At 41.4% G+C, this 19,386-nt stretch overlaps 2 protein-coding genes across 2 annotated transcripts in view; both read right to left on the bottom strand.

The window, feature by feature from the left end:
* Window positions 1-599: 599 nt before the first annotated feature.
* On the bottom strand, window positions 600-2,980 carry ACTA1 (actin alpha 1, skeletal muscle). Its single transcript, XM_030945540.1, has 7 exons — window positions 2,864-2,980; window positions 2,641-2,783; window positions 2,155-2,479; window positions 1,851-2,012; window positions 1,446-1,637; window positions 1,134-1,315; window positions 600-1,017 (listed from the first exon to the last, which is right to left on the bottom strand). The coding sequence occupies exons 2-7, from the start codon at window positions 2,767-2,769 to the stop codon at window positions 874-876; spliced, it is 1,134 nt and encodes a 377-aa protein (XP_030801400.1). The 5' UTR covers window positions 2,770-2,783; window positions 2,864-2,980; the 3' UTR covers window positions 600-873.
* A 3,688-nt stretch (window positions 2,981-6,668) lies between these two features.
* Window positions 6,669-19,386, bottom strand: part of NUP133 (nucleoporin 133) — a 31,127-nt gene continuing 18,409 nt past the window's right edge. The window contains exons 19-26 of the mRNA XM_030945845.1: window positions 18,694-18,827; window positions 16,899-17,057; window positions 15,358-15,493; window positions 13,446-13,564; window positions 11,884-11,964; window positions 10,776-10,840; window positions 8,297-8,385; window positions 6,669-7,279 (exon numbers count right to left, since the gene is read on the bottom strand). Of these exons, the coding sequence (XP_030801705.1) occupies window positions 7,143-7,279; window positions 8,297-8,385; window positions 10,776-10,840; window positions 11,884-11,964; window positions 13,446-13,564; window positions 15,358-15,493; window positions 16,899-17,057; window positions 18,694-18,827 (920 nt within the window). The 3' untranslated portion in view covers window positions 6,669-7,142. The remainder of the gene's footprint in view (window positions 7,280-8,296; window positions 8,386-10,775; window positions 10,841-11,883; window positions 11,965-13,445; window positions 13,565-15,357; window positions 15,494-16,898; window positions 17,058-18,693; window positions 18,828-19,386) is intronic.

The raw sequence follows: 19,386 nt of genomic DNA, 5'->3' as shown, positions 1-19,386 counted from the left end.
TTCCTTCGGGCTCCTGGGGAGTTCCTGAGTGCAGGACGTGATCCCGGGAAGGGAAGGGGTGGTTCGAGGGGGCAGAGGAGGGGGTGGTTCCTCAGCAGGCAGCTCCCCGTGCGTGACCACTGGCAAGGGCAAGCGTGTCAGGCAGGGTGAGGAAGTGGCCCTGGCTGCCCCCAGCCCCCCGGGACAGCACCACGGCAGGTGGGCTTCCCATAAGTGGAGTGGAAAGCTCTTTATTTAACCTGCACCCGCCACCTGCCCTCAGCACCAGCCTTGCCTTCCTCGGGAGCATGCCAGGGCTACTTTTTTGGCAGGCTGAGCCAAAAGAAATGTTTTGCAAGCAAAGGCTCCAGGTAACCCTTTCCCGCCTGGGACTGGCACGCCGCAGAGCATCGGGCACTCCCATGGCAGCAGCATGACGCTGCACTGCCCTCAGTGCCACCGAGCAGCCTGCAGCCCAAGGAGTCACAGAGCTGGCTCCTCTGGCTGGGCTCCTGTCCCCTCCCCAGTCCCCATCCAATCTGGGGACTGCAGCCCCACCGCCCCCACGCCAAGTCCACAAGTGATGGAAGAACCCGAGCAAAAGACGACAAACGACAGCATTAGGGGTGTGACAGAATGACTGATGATTTAATGCTTCTTGAAGTTTTTTGTTTCCTTCCACAGGGCATTGGTTTTAAAAACAAACAAAACGAGATAAAATAAATTAATTTATGTACACTTTACATACACTGTGTCACATGGAGCTTTGCAGCAACAGTAACCAGAAATTGTTACAAAATAGAAAGTTACATGGCTGTTGCAGGCCCTCGGCCGCCTGCAACCTTGAAGGTTGTCATCCTGAGCGTGGTTGGCAAAGTGATCATGTAAACATGTTTAGAAGCATTTACGGTGGACAATGGATGGGCCAGCTTCATCGTATTCCTGCTTTGTGATCCACATCTGCTGGAAGGTGGACAGGGAGGCCAGGATGGAGCCACCGATCCAGACAGAGTACTTACGCTCAGGCGGGGCAATGATCTGGAAAACACCAAGAGAGCTGGGATCAGTACACAGGACTCTGCTGCAGGGGGCAGGTACGGGGCTGGGCACAGCCCCATCCAGCTGCTCCCAGGAGCTGCGTGCTCCAGCCTTACCTTGATCTTCATCGTGCTGGGGGCCAGGGCTGTGATCTCCTTCTGCATACGGTCAGCAATACCTGGGTACATGGTGGTACCCCCAGACATGACGTTGTTGGCGTACAGGTCCTTCCTGATGTCAATGTCACACTTCATGATGCTGTTGTAGGTGGTCTCATGGATACCTGCAGACTCCATACCTGGGGGCAGCAGGAGGAAACAGGCAGGCACAGGTTAAGTGCAAAGCGAGAGCTGACACCTCACAGAGTGGGGTGACTCTGGAGAGAGGGGAGAGCTGCCAAGGGAAGAGAGAGGGAGGGGGGCACGCACCAATGAAGGAAGGCTGGAAGAGGGTTTCTGGGCAGCGGAAACGCTCATTGCCGATGGTGATGACCTGCCCGTCAGGCAGCTCGTAGCTCTTCTCCAGGGAGGAGGAAGAGGCAGCGGTGGCCATCTCGTTCTCGAAGTCCAGAGCCACATAGCACAGCTTCTCCTTGATGTCACGGACAATCTCACGTTCAGCTGTCAGGGGGAAGCAAAGACATCAGTGTTTGCAGAGGAGGAACAGGGAGCACTTGCGCTGCCTCCATAGCTCTGCTGGCACTCCACACCCCCAAGCGCACATAAGCTCCTCCCGGGGACTGTTTTCAGGGCTTGCAATGGGGTGAGAGCAACTCTAAAAGTGTGAGGGTTGGAAATGGGAGGGATCTTTTTGGAGGAGGGAATGGTGCTTACCTGTGGTGACAAAGGAATAGCCACGCTCAGTCAGGATCTTCATCAGGTAATCCGTGAGGTCCCGGCCAGCCAGATCCAAGCGCATGATGGCGTGGGGCAGGGCATACCCTTCATAGATGGGGACATTGTGTGTCACACCATCACCAGAGTCCAGCACGATACCTGTGGAGACAAGAAGCAGCCGTGTGAGAGATGTGGCCACAGAGGGTCCTGCCCTGGGGGGGCAGAGTGCTTGTCAGAGGTAGGGGACCAGTCCTGGGCGTCTCTGCTCAGGGAAGAGGAGCCAGCAGGACTTTGCACTCACCAGTGGTACGGCCAGAGGCATACAGGGACAGCACAGCCTGGATGGCCACATACATGGCAGGGACGTTGAAGGTCTCAAACATGATTTGGGTCATTTTTTCACGGTTGGCTTTGGGGTTAAGGGGGGCCTCAGTGAGCAGAGTCGGGTGCTCCTCTGGGGCAACACGCAGCTCATTGTAGAAGGTGTGGTGCCAGATCTTCTCCATGTCGTCCCAGTTTGTGATGATGCCATGTTCAATGGGGTATTTCAGGGTCAGGATACCTCTCTTGCTCTGGGCTTCATCTCCTACGTAGGAGTCCTTCTGACCCATACCCACCATGACGCCCTGCAGGGGAGGAAAGCGGGGACTCAGCAACCTCTCCACGGGCAGCAGCACGGGGCTCCCCAGCAGGACAGGAGGATGCCGAGGGCTGGAAGGCAGCAGGGATCCGCAGCCACGGCTGTGGCAGGGCGTGCGGGGAGGCTCGGAGGGGGAGTGCGCCGTACCTGGTGGCGGGGGCGGCCAACGATGGAGGGGAACACGGCCCTGGGGGCATCGTCCCCGGCGAAGCCAGCCTTCACCAGGCCGGAGCCGTTGTCGCACACGAGCGCGGTGGTCTCGTCCTCGTCACACATGGTGTCGGCTGTGTCTGCGGGGATACAGGGCAGCGGGGCTGAGCCTCACGGCCGGCCGGCAGCCGCGGGCGGTGGCGGCGGGGCCGGGGCTTACCTGGGCTGGCTGCGGGCTCCGCGCGTCGGGCAGAGAGAGAGGCTCCCGCTCCTCGCCGGGTCACTCGTGGCCGCCGCGGCCGCCGCCGAGCCTTTTATCACGGCGGGCGGCGGCAGCGACCGGCCCCCAGGAATGCGGCCCCGGCCGTCCCCATATTTGGTGTCGGGCCCGGCGCGGCCCCGGCCCGGCGGTGCCCAAAGAAGGCGCTCCTGGCCCCGGCCCAGGTAAGCCGGGCCCGGCCGTATAAGGCGCGTCTGCCGAGCCCCCCCCGCCACCGCCCGCGGCCGGGGCCGAAATAATCCCCCGGCAGCACCGGCCCCGTTAAGGGCAAAGCAGGTGGGGGCGGCCGGGAGCGCCGCGGGGCTCAGCGGGGCCGGAGGCGAGCGGGCATCGGCTCCGCGGCCACCACGTGCCACGGCTTGGGGCTGCGAAGGGAAACGCGTCCCTCCCGGGTCTTTCCCAGAGCTGTAGGTGAGCCCAGAGGAAGAAAGGGAGCTGGGAGAGAAGTGAAGTGACAAGGTGGATCCCTAGTTTGCAGGGCACACGGCGACAGCCCATGCAAAACCCACAACTTTACACATGAAGTTAAAGCCGTGCATGGTTTCCTTGCTGTGATTTAAAAATGGAAAATAAATGCACAGGATAACATCTGTCAGACAAATGCCTGAAGAGAAGCCCGGTAAAGGATTAATCCTGGTCTGATCCCAGAAGCCTGACGTAGTGGTGAATGCTGGTGCCATTACGAGTGCCCATTGCTGGCCACTGAGCTCGGCCAGGCAACACAGAAGCCCTTCAGCCATCCCTGTGGCTCACCCTTTCCAAAAGGAGTGTGGTCTCACAGGCAAGTCATCTCTGACGAGCTGAAAGTACTATGCAAGTGAAAAGGAACAGTTCATCTCCTTCAGCTATGGGTATTTAGGCAGGGATTCCATCTGGGACACTTGGAAGATTTTACAGATACTTGGTTTCCAACGGAGAGAAGAGGCAGTAATGCAATCAGATTTGCAGCCCTGACACCATGTTGATGCAAATCAACCTTCATGATCCTCTCAGAAGACACAGTCAAGTGTAAATCCTTCGAAAATTTGGGGAGTCAGGCAAGAAGGAAGAGGAATAGTAGGCTAGAAGCACTGTGCTGTGACGAGTCTCCTGCGAGTGAAGCTATTTCTGCAGGTGATTTCCTCCACTGCAAGGCAGAGCAGACAGCTCAACAGAGAAGCAGACAACTTTTCTTCTCCTCTGTTTAATTTCTGCATCCTCCAGGTTGACAGCATTCTTCTTTACCTCTGGCAGCCATTTAATTCCTTCTGCTATAGATTTTGAATTCCTGTCAAGTTGTTATTCAAATGTGTTCTTCTCTCGCTCTGTTCCTCAACTTGTGTTATTCTTCAGTTCTGTCATCAACAACTGGCATAGTACAAAAATCGGAAGCCTGAGAGCACTTAAAGGCATCACAACCACCAAATCTATTTACAGAACTGTAGTGCTTCATTGTGGTTTCCAAAATACGGCTGGTTGTGTTGAATCAGAAATCAAGTAACAGAAACTCGAACGCTGCTGAAAGATAAACATCCTTAATCCTGCAATGAAACATGATGCAAGCATAAACCCACTCTATCCCTCCTGTTCCCTTTTATTTTCTCTCTACCCCAATCTAGTTTACAGCAAAGTATCCAAATGGCAATGTTAAATTCTCCCACTTCTAAGTTAAATATAATTTTCTGCAGGTAGATCTGATGTTTATCTGGATTCACTAAATGAATGTGGTTTTTGTCTCAAGTTGGAGTTAGTTTCCAGCACAGGGCACAAAGAACTCACTATCCACCATGCATATGTTCTGAAACTGATCACAAATGACAACTGAAAAACTTTCCTGCTGCTCTGGTGACAACAAAGGATACAAATATGTACCTCCCGTACCTTGCATGCTCTCCATTACTGAGAAAATAGCTATTCAAGAAACAACGTATATCCTTATTCAAGAGGAGCTATCCATCCCCCCTCGGGCAGTTTTAACCCTCATCTTTTTGTCACAAGTTTGTTTTTGTTACACTTAGAAACAAGCTAGAGCTGTGGCATTTGCCACCTTCCATATGCAGTGGTAAATGAAGGCATCCTCCTGGAGCAGTAATCTGAGACACGAGTTCTGCACCAGCACAGTTTATTACATAATGAAGCAGAGGACAGAGAGGAGGAATAACCCTGAGTCCCAGACTCTTCAAACTTTCCAACAGAATAGAGAACCAGTTCAACATTACTAGTACAAGAACATTAAACATCTGTTTAGACATGGAAGTTATTTTAATGAGGCTTTGTTTAAGTAAACTCATTGTAAGTAGCCTTCTGTTTTGGCAATAGTCAGATGGAAAGCTGTTGTATAAACGCCAAGTGCCTCCCAACCCAGCAGTAGAGTAAAACAGTTGAAAACCCTACACAGCTCATCCTTTCCCAAAAACCTGGATAATACTTTTACACCAACCATGATAAACATGATCCAGCAGGGAATCCAGGCACTTTGAAACAATGGATAAGGGTGATTAGAACTGCTTGCACCTGGAGAAAGCTTTCCAGGGCTTGCCCTGCCACTCCTGACAGAACACAGAGCTCTGGCCAACAGTCTAGGAAGATATGAGATATCCCCAAAGTGATATATGGTGGACAGTCAAAGAGATTGCTCTTCAAGCAAAATTCAGGAGTCTAGGAAAAGTTAAGGCAGAACATATTTTGGCAGGGGCAAGCAATCACTTCTTCCATTAGTCCCTTTCTCCCAAAACCGTGCTAAGTTTATCGATGTGAGACCGCCCTCAAAGTGACATTCAGGCGAACACGTGGAATTCCTCCAAGGCTTTCAACGAGAGACTCCTTTGAAGCCGGAGCTGGGAGTTAGACTCACACTTCCCAGCCATGCAAGACTGCAGAAGAGCAAAGTTCGCTGCTCAGAACAATCTTAGAAGATGACTGCTCGTGCATTTCTTTCCCATATTAGTTTGAACCTCTCTACATAAATCTATTCTTCCAAACATGTTCAGACTCTCAGCCCTGCTTACTGTATTAGTACAGGGAGGAGGGGAAGCCACGGAAGGGGAGCTGTGCTTTTAAAACGAGAAACTGGATTCTCTTCAACCAATTTAACTTCTGACCTTCTCAGCTGTTAGATCAAGTTGTTGCAGCAGGCATGGAGCCAGACAAGTAAAACATAAGGGCGTGCAAGTTGCTCTGCAGTTTCTGGCTCTTGAGCTACATGCAAAAAGAAAGGCGCAACACATCGGATTGCAGTAACTTTTATTGAAAAACCAAATTCTGCTGTTAATCAGAATAATTGACAAATTCGGTTTTTTTCTAAATTATTCCCATGTCAGAGATAACTAACTGGGGCAGTGGGGTTAAAAGGGAAAAAAGGAAATTAGTAGTGCCTACCAGTAGAGACTAAGGCATGGGAGTAAGTAAGATCATGTTGTACTCCCACACTTTCATAAATGCTTTCGAGGTTTCTTCTGAGCCTAGGCACAAGCAGTTGCTGTGAATGACTGCATGGTAAGCTGCTAATCCCATTTTACATGTATGCTAGAAATAGCTTAAAGGGAAGTTAAATGGACACAATACTAAAATGTTTGGAAAAAGTTTAATTTAACAGATATGAACTGAAAGAATGGAGTCTTTACTGGACCAGAAGGCTTTGAATGAGAGCTGCACTTTATTCCTTTCTGTCACAGACAAGCTGAGTGATCAGTGACAAGCCAGTTATCCTTTTTGTGCAAATAACAAACATGCAAAACTGAAATTACTTAGTTTCTACTAGGAAAGAAATGTTGTAAAAAGATAGAGTGGAGTTATCTGATAGAATAACCTGTTGTTCCTCAAGTAATGTACGCAGCCACCCAGCATTAATGTGTTCACTATTTTCTCTGAACTGAAATCACAGCCCCAGCAGTGACAACACAAGTTTCCCACCCTCTGCAGTGGGTCTGATTTTCACCCTGTGTGTGATTTTCACCCTGTATGTATCCTTTAGTCTCAGACAGGACACATTCTAATCAAGATAAAGAACAAACCAGCAATTTTATGAAAGGCACAGAAAATGAAAACTTTATTTTTATTTCTCCTGAAAACACAACTCTGCATTCCCTGACTAAAGCATCAATGTGGATACATTTAAGACCAAGTATTATTACTCATACAGACTTCATCACAAAGCTTTAGCAAAAAACCAAACAATATAAAAAAGTAAACATGAATTCAAGAGTCCTTTAGAAAAAATATTTTAAAATCCCAGTGAGAATCACACTTGTCCCTGAACGTAGAGTTCATAGTTTGCTTTTAACACAAATTCAAAGTAAGAGCTGTATTTCAAGTTGCCGAGTTCATTTGCTTGAAGCAAGTCCTTAACCTCTGGTAAATACTCACTTAACTGAACTCCTACAAAACAAAACAATTTATTATAACACTGAAAAGTACTTTGCATTAGCAGTTAATATCATTTTTAAGCAAACACTCTGCCTGCCTCACAGCTAAATTACTCTTCTGGAATTGGGAAGCTCTGATTCTATTACACACATCAAAAAATACAATGAAGCTTAAGTAGCCTGTAAAACAGAGTTAATTTTTTTTTGAAATCCAGAGTTCAGTAATTCAATGATTAAACAATAAATCCAAGTCTTTACATAGTACTTCATCAAAATAAAAATAAATAAAAAATAAAAGAAAGGCAAGAGAAAAGAAAGCTCAGTCATACAATAACTATGTATCAGTTGCAACAGTTCCAGCATAGGGTGTGCAAGTCTTAAAAAATGCAAGGGAATTGACAGGATTGAACACACAAAACTGGAACTTTTCTGAAGTACTTGAGTTTTGTGTTTTTCACATGAAGCCTTATGTGATCTGCAAAAAGTTCCTAAGCAGTAATATTTGAAACAGGCTTTGACTCCCAGCTGCTTCCCTTCTCTCCCTCTCTCCTCCAGCTGTAAATTCCATGGCCATAACTTCCTATAGTCAGCTTTAAGTGGAGAATGGGAGATGTTTTGGGTTTTTTTTTTTTTTTTGCTTTGGCTTTTGGAGAGAAAAAACAAAAGCAAAAAAAAAAAGATTAAGTTCTACTGAGTGACAGTCAATTAGTTACTATCCTGTATCTTACAGAAGAGACGTATTTACCCCCAGAAGACCTACTTTACTGTACAGCAAGCAAATGCTAAAAATATGTTCAGTGCTCTACTGAGAAAACAACTTAAAGATACTAAGATTACAACCAAGAAAACTGCTCATCTCTTATCTCCCTGAACAGTTTACAGAGATAGAATTAGCTCCAAATGATTTTAACTGCCTAGTGGAATGAATTTTTTATTACTCTGAGAATTTAATAATGCTACTTTTTACATATTGATCTTAAGCAGCTTTTGAAACAACAGTTTCATTCAATTATATTTAAGTACACTTTACCTTCTTTCAACAGCTTTTGTAGTATTTTCACAAATATACTATCTTTAGATGCTTCAATTGGATCATCTCTACCATCTGGACAGTACCATCTGCAAGTCAAAGAATAATTTTGGGAAAGAATTACACAGACAAAATAATAGGAACACTAACAAGAAAAAAAACAAACCACAGGAAAATTAGATAAATTATCAAAGGTGATTACTACATGTCCATATGGAAGCATTATGTGCTTGGTTATAGATCAAAGCAAGAGTTTTTTTCCTACCTTGTGTTAATTAGTCATTATTCCAGTAAAACAAGAACAAAACTGCTCTACATATATGTATACATACATACATAATGTAGTCCAGTTAGGAGGAGAACAGAGATGTTTCCCATTTTTAAACCATTAAAAATCATAACAAAACGACATTATTTCTTTGATAACATAAAAGTATTATCCATTGAGATAAGAACTACCTATTGTCAGCAATTATATTTTACAATTGAGGTGATGAAAATGTAGATTTTTTCTTCTGGCAGAATAAAACAAAAGAAGCAATTCTCTAACGTGGAAAAAACCAAAACAAAACAAATATCAAAACACTGAGAAAATAAATGGGGAAAAAATTGCAAGACCTAAGTTACAGGCCTGTAACAACACACGCAATCACAAAACAAATAGTTTATCTACTCTGTGATTAAACATAAAGACTCATGAATACCAATCTCATTTGTGATAAAAAAAAATCCCAAACAGATTTTTCTAAGAGGAAGATTGTTTTAAATGATAATTTTTCATCCTTGCAGAGCTTTTTATGCTCCAGTTTAAATTCAACACCAACCTAACTTGTTTTGCTGTGATTCTAACCTTTCAGTTGTTAAAATTTCCTGTTCCACGTGTTAAGCTGTCAGACAAAACTGGTTCTCATATCACTCCCTAAACTACCACAGGCCTGTGGGACGTGCTTGTAACAGATCTGAACCTGGATCCAGAAGCTATTATTGACAAATCCTCTGTACTTCACTGGTTTTACCCTGGATGTCTCTTCAGCTCCAAAATGTCTAGGATTACATCTTTAATTCCACTGGGAAGAATGTGAGGAAAGGAAGGAGGGAAGGGGGATTTTCTCCCCTTGGGCACAGAGGAGGACAGTGAGGACACAAGGAGAGCATCAGGAGCCCATTCAGCAAGGCTCTCCATCCCACCCAAGAACCTTCTCACCATCTGTAGCCCTCAAGTTAGAAACCACAGGACATCCTCAAAAGCAGGAACTGTCACATCTCGAATGTTTACTTTTGTACACAGATGAAAGTTAACATCACCTCTCTGTAAGCCTTTGTGAGCCTTGCTGGACTGGAAACTCAGCTGGGACATCAAGTTTTCTACCCACTATTCAGTGTAAAGTCTGCATCTCAAATTGCCTCTGGTTAGCTGCCAGAGTGGTCAAAATATTGCCACCATTGTACATGCTTGAACTGTTAAAATACCACATTGAAAACCCCCTGCTTGTCCAGGGTAGATAGATCATAAACCACTAACTGGACTGGTGCTATGCAGGAGCTCTAAATTCTTCTGCCTTTAAAATTACAGGAACGGAAAACAGTTGGAATAGTGGGAACCTCTCTCTGCTTATGATTTGTGTTATATATGGACATAACTTAGCCATGCAATTAGGAATTATTTCCTAGACACCACTGCCATTTGGAATCTATCCTATGCATAAGTGTGAATCCAAATGTTGCTTATTTCCTTTTTAATTGCATATGGCACAGTGCATTTGGAATACTCTCTCCTCATCTTTTCTTCCTTAGCTTCCTCTTGGAACATAGGTGGGAGTTAGGAAAGTGGGAAGACTTCTGAGAGTTGGAAAGGAAAGGGAGGAAATGCCATTTGTGTTATTTAACCTGGGAAAGAACAGTACCACTGTTTGATGAGAAGATCCCTGTGACCAACTGGATTCTGCCTGTATTTGGTTTTGAACATCCACAAGAGTGGCTCTTCTAAGCACAATTTAGGCTTTGATCTCTTACAGCCAAGAATGCAGTTTTAACTCAAAAAGGTAATGAAATTGCCAGTGTGGCTCAATGGTAAAACCCAAGTGAAATAACAGCTTGCAGGAGTGACCTCTGCCTATGTAATCTTATTAAAAATCTTCTACTTGAGATGCTTCATAGGGAAAAAAAAAGGTTAAAAAAGTTCAGCGTTGGTCACTTCTTTTAATTCAGGAAAGGGTTCAAGAACAAAAGCTGCATGGGTTCATTTCTACATCAGGTGCCAGGACTGCACAGTAGGTTGCCAGTGAGATAAACCAACAAAGTGCAGATTTTTTTTTTGCTGTGGTTTCACTTTACAAATAAGAATACATGTTTTGATCAGACACATTATACTTTATTAACCTTATCCTGTGAAATTAAGTATTTTTTGTGAATTAGAGAACAGTACACTAAAATATAATTCTAGAAGAGTTGTGTCTCAGGAACTTATATTTATACTTACCCATCTCTTTGGAGAGCCTTACAGAGAATTTTAAGTTTAAGATCATTTACATCCACTTCCTCTTCCTTCAATTCATGTAAGGAGAAAAGACAGGCATATTAAAATTCTGGGGTTTTTTACAAAGAAATAATCACTCTGTCACACAGATTGCACCAATGAATTAGATTCTTCAATCACCAAATGAAGTTTTTATGATTTGCTGTTTTAACAGATGATCTGATTGGATTTTTGAAACACCAAACACTGTTTGTTTCCATATGAAATCATGGATTCATTCAGCCTTTCTACAGCATCACTTGATTGCTGTCGACCAACTAACACAGCTTGCAAAAGGGCACAATAAAACCAATTTGTAAAACATTGTATTCTAGGCAAATTTTATTTTACCACATGCTAAATGATGAGTGGAGTCAAAGCTCTTTTTTTGGTATGGCCAAGCTAACTAACATGCACTAGTGTCCACATTAGCATATATGTTTTATGAATATATTAGTAAATGTTTTCAAAGATATACATTTAATTTGAAAAGGGCAGGTTCTTCGTTGCACAGAAACCACCACCTCTGATTTGTGCTGAATGGTTCTACACAAGTTGTTAGGAATTTTCAAAATTTTTTTCCCACGCATATTAAATTGCATGGGTTTAGAGTAACATTTACTTAATTGAGAAGGAAAAAAATACAATTGGAAAAAAGCATATGGCAAATCTGTGGTTCAAAGCTATTTACGTGCTAGAATGTGGTGACTATCCCACAGTACCTCATGACAATCAGTGAAACTGTCAAGAGGGAAGACACAAGAACTAAACTATGAAAACAAGTTCATCTTCGTCCTGTTTGGAGATAGCCTGTAAGGAAGCAAGGCTCTAAAAAGAAACTATAGACTATAAATGGGCAGTGAAGATGAAGAGTGTAATTTTTCTTAAATTATCCAAACTACATTTGGCATCATGTCTCCAGCGACTTAAAAACAAACTGAAAAAAAAATCAGGGGTTGCCTTAATTACCATACACTAAGCTAATATGTTAATTAATTACAGATGCACCACCCTAGCTTAAATAATAATAAAAAAGTCTCTAGGTTAGAAATCCTTCAAGAAGTTTTCCTACCTCATCAATATATTCCAGGAGATCAAGTGCCTTCTTGAAGTCATATTCATTGGCTCTTCTGTTCTCATCACATATGAACAACTATGAAATCAGAGATTAACACGGAGAATTATTTTTAGCCTACAAACTAATGTAACTGGTATCAGGGACAACCCACTGTAGGAAGACCACCACATATTTTCTACTTACATGACCTTCTCATGAAAATATGTCTTGATTCAACCGCTAGTATTTTTATAGTAAGGAATATACTTAAGGTTTTAGAGCAGCATTCCACCTACGTGACAATGGCCTGTGGACAAATGATACTGGATACAAGGCTGCTGGGTTTCAAATTTAAGTGCCATTTAAGGCTGTAACATTCCTGGACTACTGTAGGCAGAGCTCAGCTCCACAAATAAGCTCTCAGAATTATTTTGGTAATTAATCTCAAAGCAGTACTTCGGCACATGTGCTGCCTTTCACTCCTTAAAAACAAGTTCCCCTCAGTATTTCGTATCACCCAATTATAAATTAGTACTTCAAATAAAAATTAACATTAACACTTTTTTAATTTACACTTTCTGAGTTTCATTTTTGCATTGCAAGTAGCAAGTATTAACACTAGTTTGACAATAAGAGAGAATTCAGAAGGAAAACTGTTGTGGTGCCAGCACTTGCCAAGTCCTGACTTACACTTCCTACCCTTCCCTAATCCCACAGATAGCCTTACTTAAAGACACAGGTAAGGACTTCACAGTCTGCTATTGGCACAGCTCTAAGAAAATGATGAGAATGTAAACAAGCAGCTTGTTTACATGTTAGCTTTTGATTTTCCACGGGATTACAGAAAAATACAGAAATACTGACACCCAGATATAAGTGACTTCTTTTACAATGTATTGTTGTTAATCATGAAGTATTTTTTGTGTGCATCACTGGATGGTAAAAAAATGTGGCAAACAAGGCAGAATCAGTAAGGCTACTGGTTCCTGGCTGATCCCAGAAAAGAGTGTGAAAAAGGAGTCAGCACTATTACTTATCCCAGTACTGGAACAGTTCTAATTTTTGTTTCATGATGGGTTGGATTTTTGTATAAGAAACAAAAGTAAAAAGACTTTTGGTGCCTCTTTGCAACAGGTGACCAAAAGCCTCTTCCTGCTTCTAGTACATCCTTTTTTTAACTTGCAGCATCCTTCTCCACTAAGGTAGAATTGTTTGTTCATTCTGCCCTACCAAGTTCTGCTCTATCAAGAATGTAAAGGAAGGTAAAAACTGTCTCACATCCAAAAACTGGTTTAGACCAGTAAATCAACTTCTGGCACTGATCTGATTTGCTTTTTCTTGCAGCAGCACTCCAAAGCACACATTCAACAGAAAAAACTAGGACTAAACCCATCATTCTGATGTTTGCTGGTAGAAACTAAGTGAAGTTAAACTAATTCATACATCAGATCTTCAGGTGCTTAGCAAGTAATATAAGGGACAAATGAGAAGGTCACAGCTGCCTTTATTTCATCACAAAGGGGCAGAAAACACACTGGAAGTTTACCTGTGTAATGCAGACAACATGGGACACTTACTTCAATGAGCTGAGATGCAGACAGCACTGGCATATCGTTGAGGTTCAACTGCTTCTCTGCCAGGAGTTGTTCGGGAAGTGTCTCCTGATGTAACAAAAAGCGCTCCTGCTCTGATATTTCTTGTAGTCATTTAAGGAAATGAATGTTTCATGTTACTAAAATGTAATAATAAATTTTGTGGCACAACAGCAACTGTCAAGCCACAATATTATTCAAGCCTACAAGCGTTTGTTACGAAGCATTCCCTTTGGACTCTCATCCATGTTCCCAAAGCACAGAAATACTTCCACTTCAATACTGCCTTCCCAGGGAACCAATTCTTACTTTCCAGTCATGTTCCCAGTGTAATGAAAATGCATAACTCTAATTTTGCCCCAAAACTTCAAAATTAGTACAGAGGATTGAATGGAAGCTGTTGCACTGTGCATGAAAATGAGTTGGTTGCAACTTGAGGAAGCTGTGCCATGGACATGTCCCATCTCATGAACTGTTCAATTTTTGACTGTTTTATACTTGCCAGTATGAGCTGCTTTAGGACGAGAAACTTGCTAGTCTGAGACATCCAAAATGGAATAATATCAACCACACTATATGAACCCTGCCCTTCCCATAACTTTCACTGCATGTTAGAATAGGGAAAATAATTCTGTGGAGCATTTTATCTGTTTAGAGGAATAAGCAAAATGTGGCAGAAATAATTAGTCTTTCTTTATCAACAGGAAAGTGATACATGAAGAGTTTAAGTTTTAATAACTACATCATGTGCCACACAGAAATGTGTAGCAGAATGCAGTCCAGAACAAATTTTGAGAGTCTTCTAGTCCACTGAAATAAAGCTTTGATTATCTCATTTGTCATTTTTAAATTTTCCTATTTAAAGGTGAGATTCTTCACATCAGCACAGTCATTTTCACAGAGATAAAAAACAGATTTAAACTTCAAGATTTCATGTAATGCTATACAACTTAAAAGGCAGATAATATATTATTATTATGAGCTAAAAATAATTTTTAAAGCCTACTTAGTTAACCTAATTATTACCAGGCTTTTTTTACAGGATTTAAGAACTATTCATTACATAGATGGATAAATACGCAGATAAACAGAAGTAAGCTTGAACAGCAACCCTGAGTCATATTCCAAAGCCTCCCCCTGGTGGCCAGAATCCTTTAACCAGTACTGCAAAATTGCTTTTTCTCAAACTCACAGCACATGTGCCGCACAAACAGTATTTTCCAAAGGGATAGGAATGGCAGAGCAGTGGAACCATTGCACTTGGTAATGAAGCAGGATAGATATTTGTACTTCTCCCATTCACATAACTTCAGAGAGAGTACAGCGAAACACTGTCATGGTAACCTTCCTAGATAGAGAGCAAAATCCTGAGAAAGCACTTCTTGATCACAACTGTATATATTTGCAACTGCATTGCTGCACTACAGCACAGTTACAGGATTTCCTTGTATAGCCTAAGAGCTTCAGGACTTGAGAAGAATTCAAAAGTGAAAGCCATTCTATAAATGGGCTCTAAGAAATTAATTTTTACCTTGCATCTGAAATATAAAATGCAGATTCATTAATATACATTCAATGTGAATGGCTGACAACTTTCAGCCACTTCTCAAAGCACAGGTGCAGCTTGTTATTTTTGCCAATATTATACATGTTAGTAGAAAAAGTGGAAAGGTACAGATTTGCCATGCTCCTAGTCCTCACAGATGAAAGTGAACACTGAGATTAGAGTCTCACGCTGTCTTTCTTGTGCTTCCTAAAATGAGCAAAACCATCAGCCCATTTATCCTTACCACATTAAGTCACCACCTTCAACATAAAGATCAACAATCTCCAAAATTAATGGGATTCAGTGATTTAGTAAGTCTTTTCTTCACTTTGTCCTGTTTTTATTTCTTACCTTCTATTTTCTCTTGTAGTATGTCTTCTGAGAAGTCTGATGCCAGTGCAGCTAATTTGCTCAAGCCAAGAAGTGTTTTCTTCTTTGCAAAATACCGTGTCTCCATATTTGCTAAAGTCTGCAACGTTCTGTGAGCCTAAAATAAATACAGATGATAGAAATCAGTTTTGTAAATTAGGATCAGAAGTTTAACAGATAAGAATTTTATCTGAACAGAAGTCTCACAGCTATTTATTGTTTGTAATACTACAACCTTTAATTTTAAAAGTTGTACAATTTGCACAGTGAAACTCTGCATTACACTCTTCAAGAAGATGCTCTCTCTTTCAACAAAACATTCAAAAAATCTTTTCATCACTAATTAAAAAACCCTACTGCATTCTCAAAGGACAAATTGCAACTTCACACATTGTATCTTTAGGATCTAATTCAATACTTTGCAATAAAAGCCAGGCAAATATGTTTTGACAGAACACTTTTTCATGCAGATTGCTTTACCTGTTATATGAGAATTTTAAAAACCAGAATTGTGTATAACTTCTGCAGTAACCAAATACAGAAGCAAGAATTTATCAGACAAAGGAACAGTTTTGAGCACTTACTCAGAAATAAACCATCTACACGGAATTAAATGTATATTTTAGAATCCTTAACCCCTCTCAAAGTGCTTTGCCATGACACAGAAAACCTCAATTGACACAAATGGAATATTACAATACTCTCAGAGTGGTTTTTATTTGTTTTGGTTGGGGTTGGTGGGTGGGACTTTTTTGTTTGTATAAGAGGGATACAGCATCATGAACCTAGAATTTGCAGTAGGATAAATGTTTGCATGGCTTTCATGCTTAACAAACGTGCATGTGGATTGAAAGAATCCATTTTTGATTTGAAATACTTTTAACTGTTAAATGAAATGCATTTTTAAGTCTAGCAGAATGATGGAAAGACTGACCAGCAAGAAGAGGTGATGTAAATTGAAAGCCCAGAAGGCAACAAATGATCATGTTTAAAACCAATGTCACATTAATCTATCCACATCCACATTTGCTATTAAAAATACTTTAAACTAGGAATGTAAGTGATTAAAGTTACCAATAGCTTTTTTACTTTCATGGTACCTCCAAATTCCTTAGCTTTAAGATGTTAGTCTTGAAAGAGAAGTTTCAGTTTTTCCCTGGCTGGATAATATTATAATGCTATTGATATTCCCTATAACTCCCCAATTCCATCAAAGTCGTGATTGTGTAGCCAAACCAAACTTCCTCAGCAAGAAGTACTAGCCACCAGCCAGGAATGAAAAGCAGCCCTAATTTCCATTACATGGTGCAGTGGTTTACAAGAGATACCAGATGGTGCCTGAAGGGAGGCTTTTGGTACTCCAAAAGTACCAAATTAATTATCTGCCATCTTTCTCCTAACTCACCTGGACAAGCTGCCTTTTGATGGGGAAGAGTCATAACTCAGTAAATTATCTACTTGAATATGTACCTGACCTGTTCAACATGTGGTATTTCCATTTGGCTGTATTTAAGAAACCCCACCTTTTGCAAATCCTGGCTGTTGATGTCATGTAACCAGCTCAAATGTTCATGTGCTTGCAAGAAACTGGCCAGCTGTCCATGCTGAGCAATAGGCTGAGATAACAGCTTTCCTCGCTTTCCTTTTTCCAGATACCAGCGGAACAGGAAATCTGAGAAGTTCTGAACACAACAGAAATATGAACAAAGTTTAAAAGTTACATTTCAGTATCTGGCTTGCCTTCTAAGTGCTTTATAAAATACAATTAGGAAGAAAATAGTAAGAACCTGCTTGACAAAGCCAGACACACACATACATACACACGACAGAAATTACAGTGTTGATAAAAATCCCCCTAAGAGTCCTGATAGAAGGTGTTTAAAGCATTCATGAGCTCTCTGCAACAGATGCTGATAAACACAGAATCCTTCAATTAAAGTGATGGAAGTGCCAAAAGTAAATTCTTCATGTTAATACATATGAACAGGAATCACATCAATCACAATTCTTCTTGTCTCATTTTCAGACCTGTTTCTTTGCCTCCTTTGAAACTCCATACTTACTATTTCCTTTCGTAAACAAGTTTACTTCAGCTGTCACTGTTTTTGAAACATTCCCTCCTACCTACAAATTAACCTGTAACCTTCCTTCTCTCAGGCATTGTTTAAAAAAATCCTTTCTTTTTTTAAAAGAAAAACCATCCCATTTTATCCTCAAAAACTTGAATGTGAAATAACTAATCAGGACTTCTGTTCAAGATTTAATTTAGTATTTTCAGGACAATATTAGAGTAATGCTAAATTTTAATTGCATTAACACTTTAAAAATGAAGTCTGAAGAAGCCATCAATCTGATAGTCTATCCATTATATTTATCTATTCATCTCTACATTTGCCACAGTAATTTCTTTTCCAGAAGTTTAATGTTTCCCCTTTAAAATAAAGCATATGAAGAGGGAAAAAAAAGCTAATTTATCTGGTTTGACAGTCAGGCTGAGTATTTTAAGATGCACTATTTTAAAAATTTGCTATAATTTCTGTCTATTACTGACACTTCTGTTTCTTGTTATTTAAACAATCTTTATGCACTCTCTTTACTAGGAAACATGTGGACTACAGGATTTCTCTTTCCCCAATAGTTGTGGAAAGCTAAACAAACTCATCTCACCAATTCTCAAATTAACACCTTTCTGTTCCAGTCCCACACATTTCAAGTAATCTCTACCACCTTTTCCTTAAGCTTTCTAATATTTCAGCACACTTAATTTTTACACTAGATCTTAACAGACAGTGGAAAAACCATCCAACAAATACATAGCAGGACAATGCAAAAAACCCCAAAGCAACAGCCCTACCTTCCTACTCTTCCTAACTGCCCTTATATTAACACATTAATTACTTTTCTATGTATACATTTAACAATTTCATCTCTTTTGGAAATTATCCTCCATTTTGTATTATGTTAGTTTAATAAAACAACAGTGTAATGACAACAGCACCTGAGTGAAGAAATCACAAAATGTTAAGAGTGAGAAAACATGTCTGGGGCACAAAAAGGTCCCATGAAAAGGCACTGCCCATACAGGCAGTATCTTTATTTCTGCTGGCTAGCTTTGCCTTCCCAATGTAAAATACTCCACTGAATATTTTACAGTGAATATCGACTTCAATTTTCCACATTACCCCTGCATGTATACATAATTACATAAGCATTAAAAAAAACAGGAAAAGAAGCCCCAGAAAGAAATAATAAATTTTGCAACATTTCAGGTGCAAACTTATTATAAAACACTGCCTAAAGGAAATAGAAGAGACTTGCCTGATCTGCAAATTGAGTCATGTAGCGTTGTAATCTGGCCTGGTTGTCTGTCTGCTCACACATTTGCACCAGGATATCAAAGTCGCAGTACTTCTCTGCTAAAGCAGCTGCCAACTGGTACTGTCCCAGGGAAACTAAGTAACCAAGAAAAAAGTTTTATCAAACGAGCTCACCTTTGTCTGAGACCAGAAAAATGAAACAAGTTTCAAGTGTTGCTATCGAGGAGATACTCACATTCCCAAAGGAACATTCCCCTCCTGCATAAATCTCCCATGCACACCCGCACTCACAGACCTACCACCTCTGTCCCACAGCATGAGAGGGAAAAAGGGAATACTAAATGGCATCAAGTCTTCTATTTCCTCTGGAAGCTAGTATCATCTGCTATTTGCACTGGGGGAGGCAATTCCACCTGCGACTTAACATCTACAATAACAGCCACTTAGATGCACAAAGCAACAAAGCAGCAGCCATAGGCTTTCAAAAATGAACAGAACAAACAAGGATAATTGGGCTTGCATTGAAGAGAAACTACTTAGAATCTTCCTTTTTGTTCAGTTAAATATGTAAGAGTCAGCGGAAGAATTAGGTCTGTTTGTAAGGAAATATGAACCTTAGATTGAACATAATGATATAAAATGCATTTATAAGCTAATAGAGCCCATGAATGTAGGCAATGATAATTTAAAGGAG

This window comes from Camarhynchus parvulus, chromosome 3 (assembly GCF_901933205.1).
Source record: "Camarhynchus parvulus chromosome 3, STF_HiC, whole genome shotgun sequence".
NCBI lineage: Eukaryota > Metazoa > Chordata > Aves > Passeriformes > Thraupidae > Camarhynchus > Camarhynchus parvulus.
Note: the sequence above shows the minus strand (reverse complement) of the source record. Positions and strands in the feature narration are given on the sequence as shown.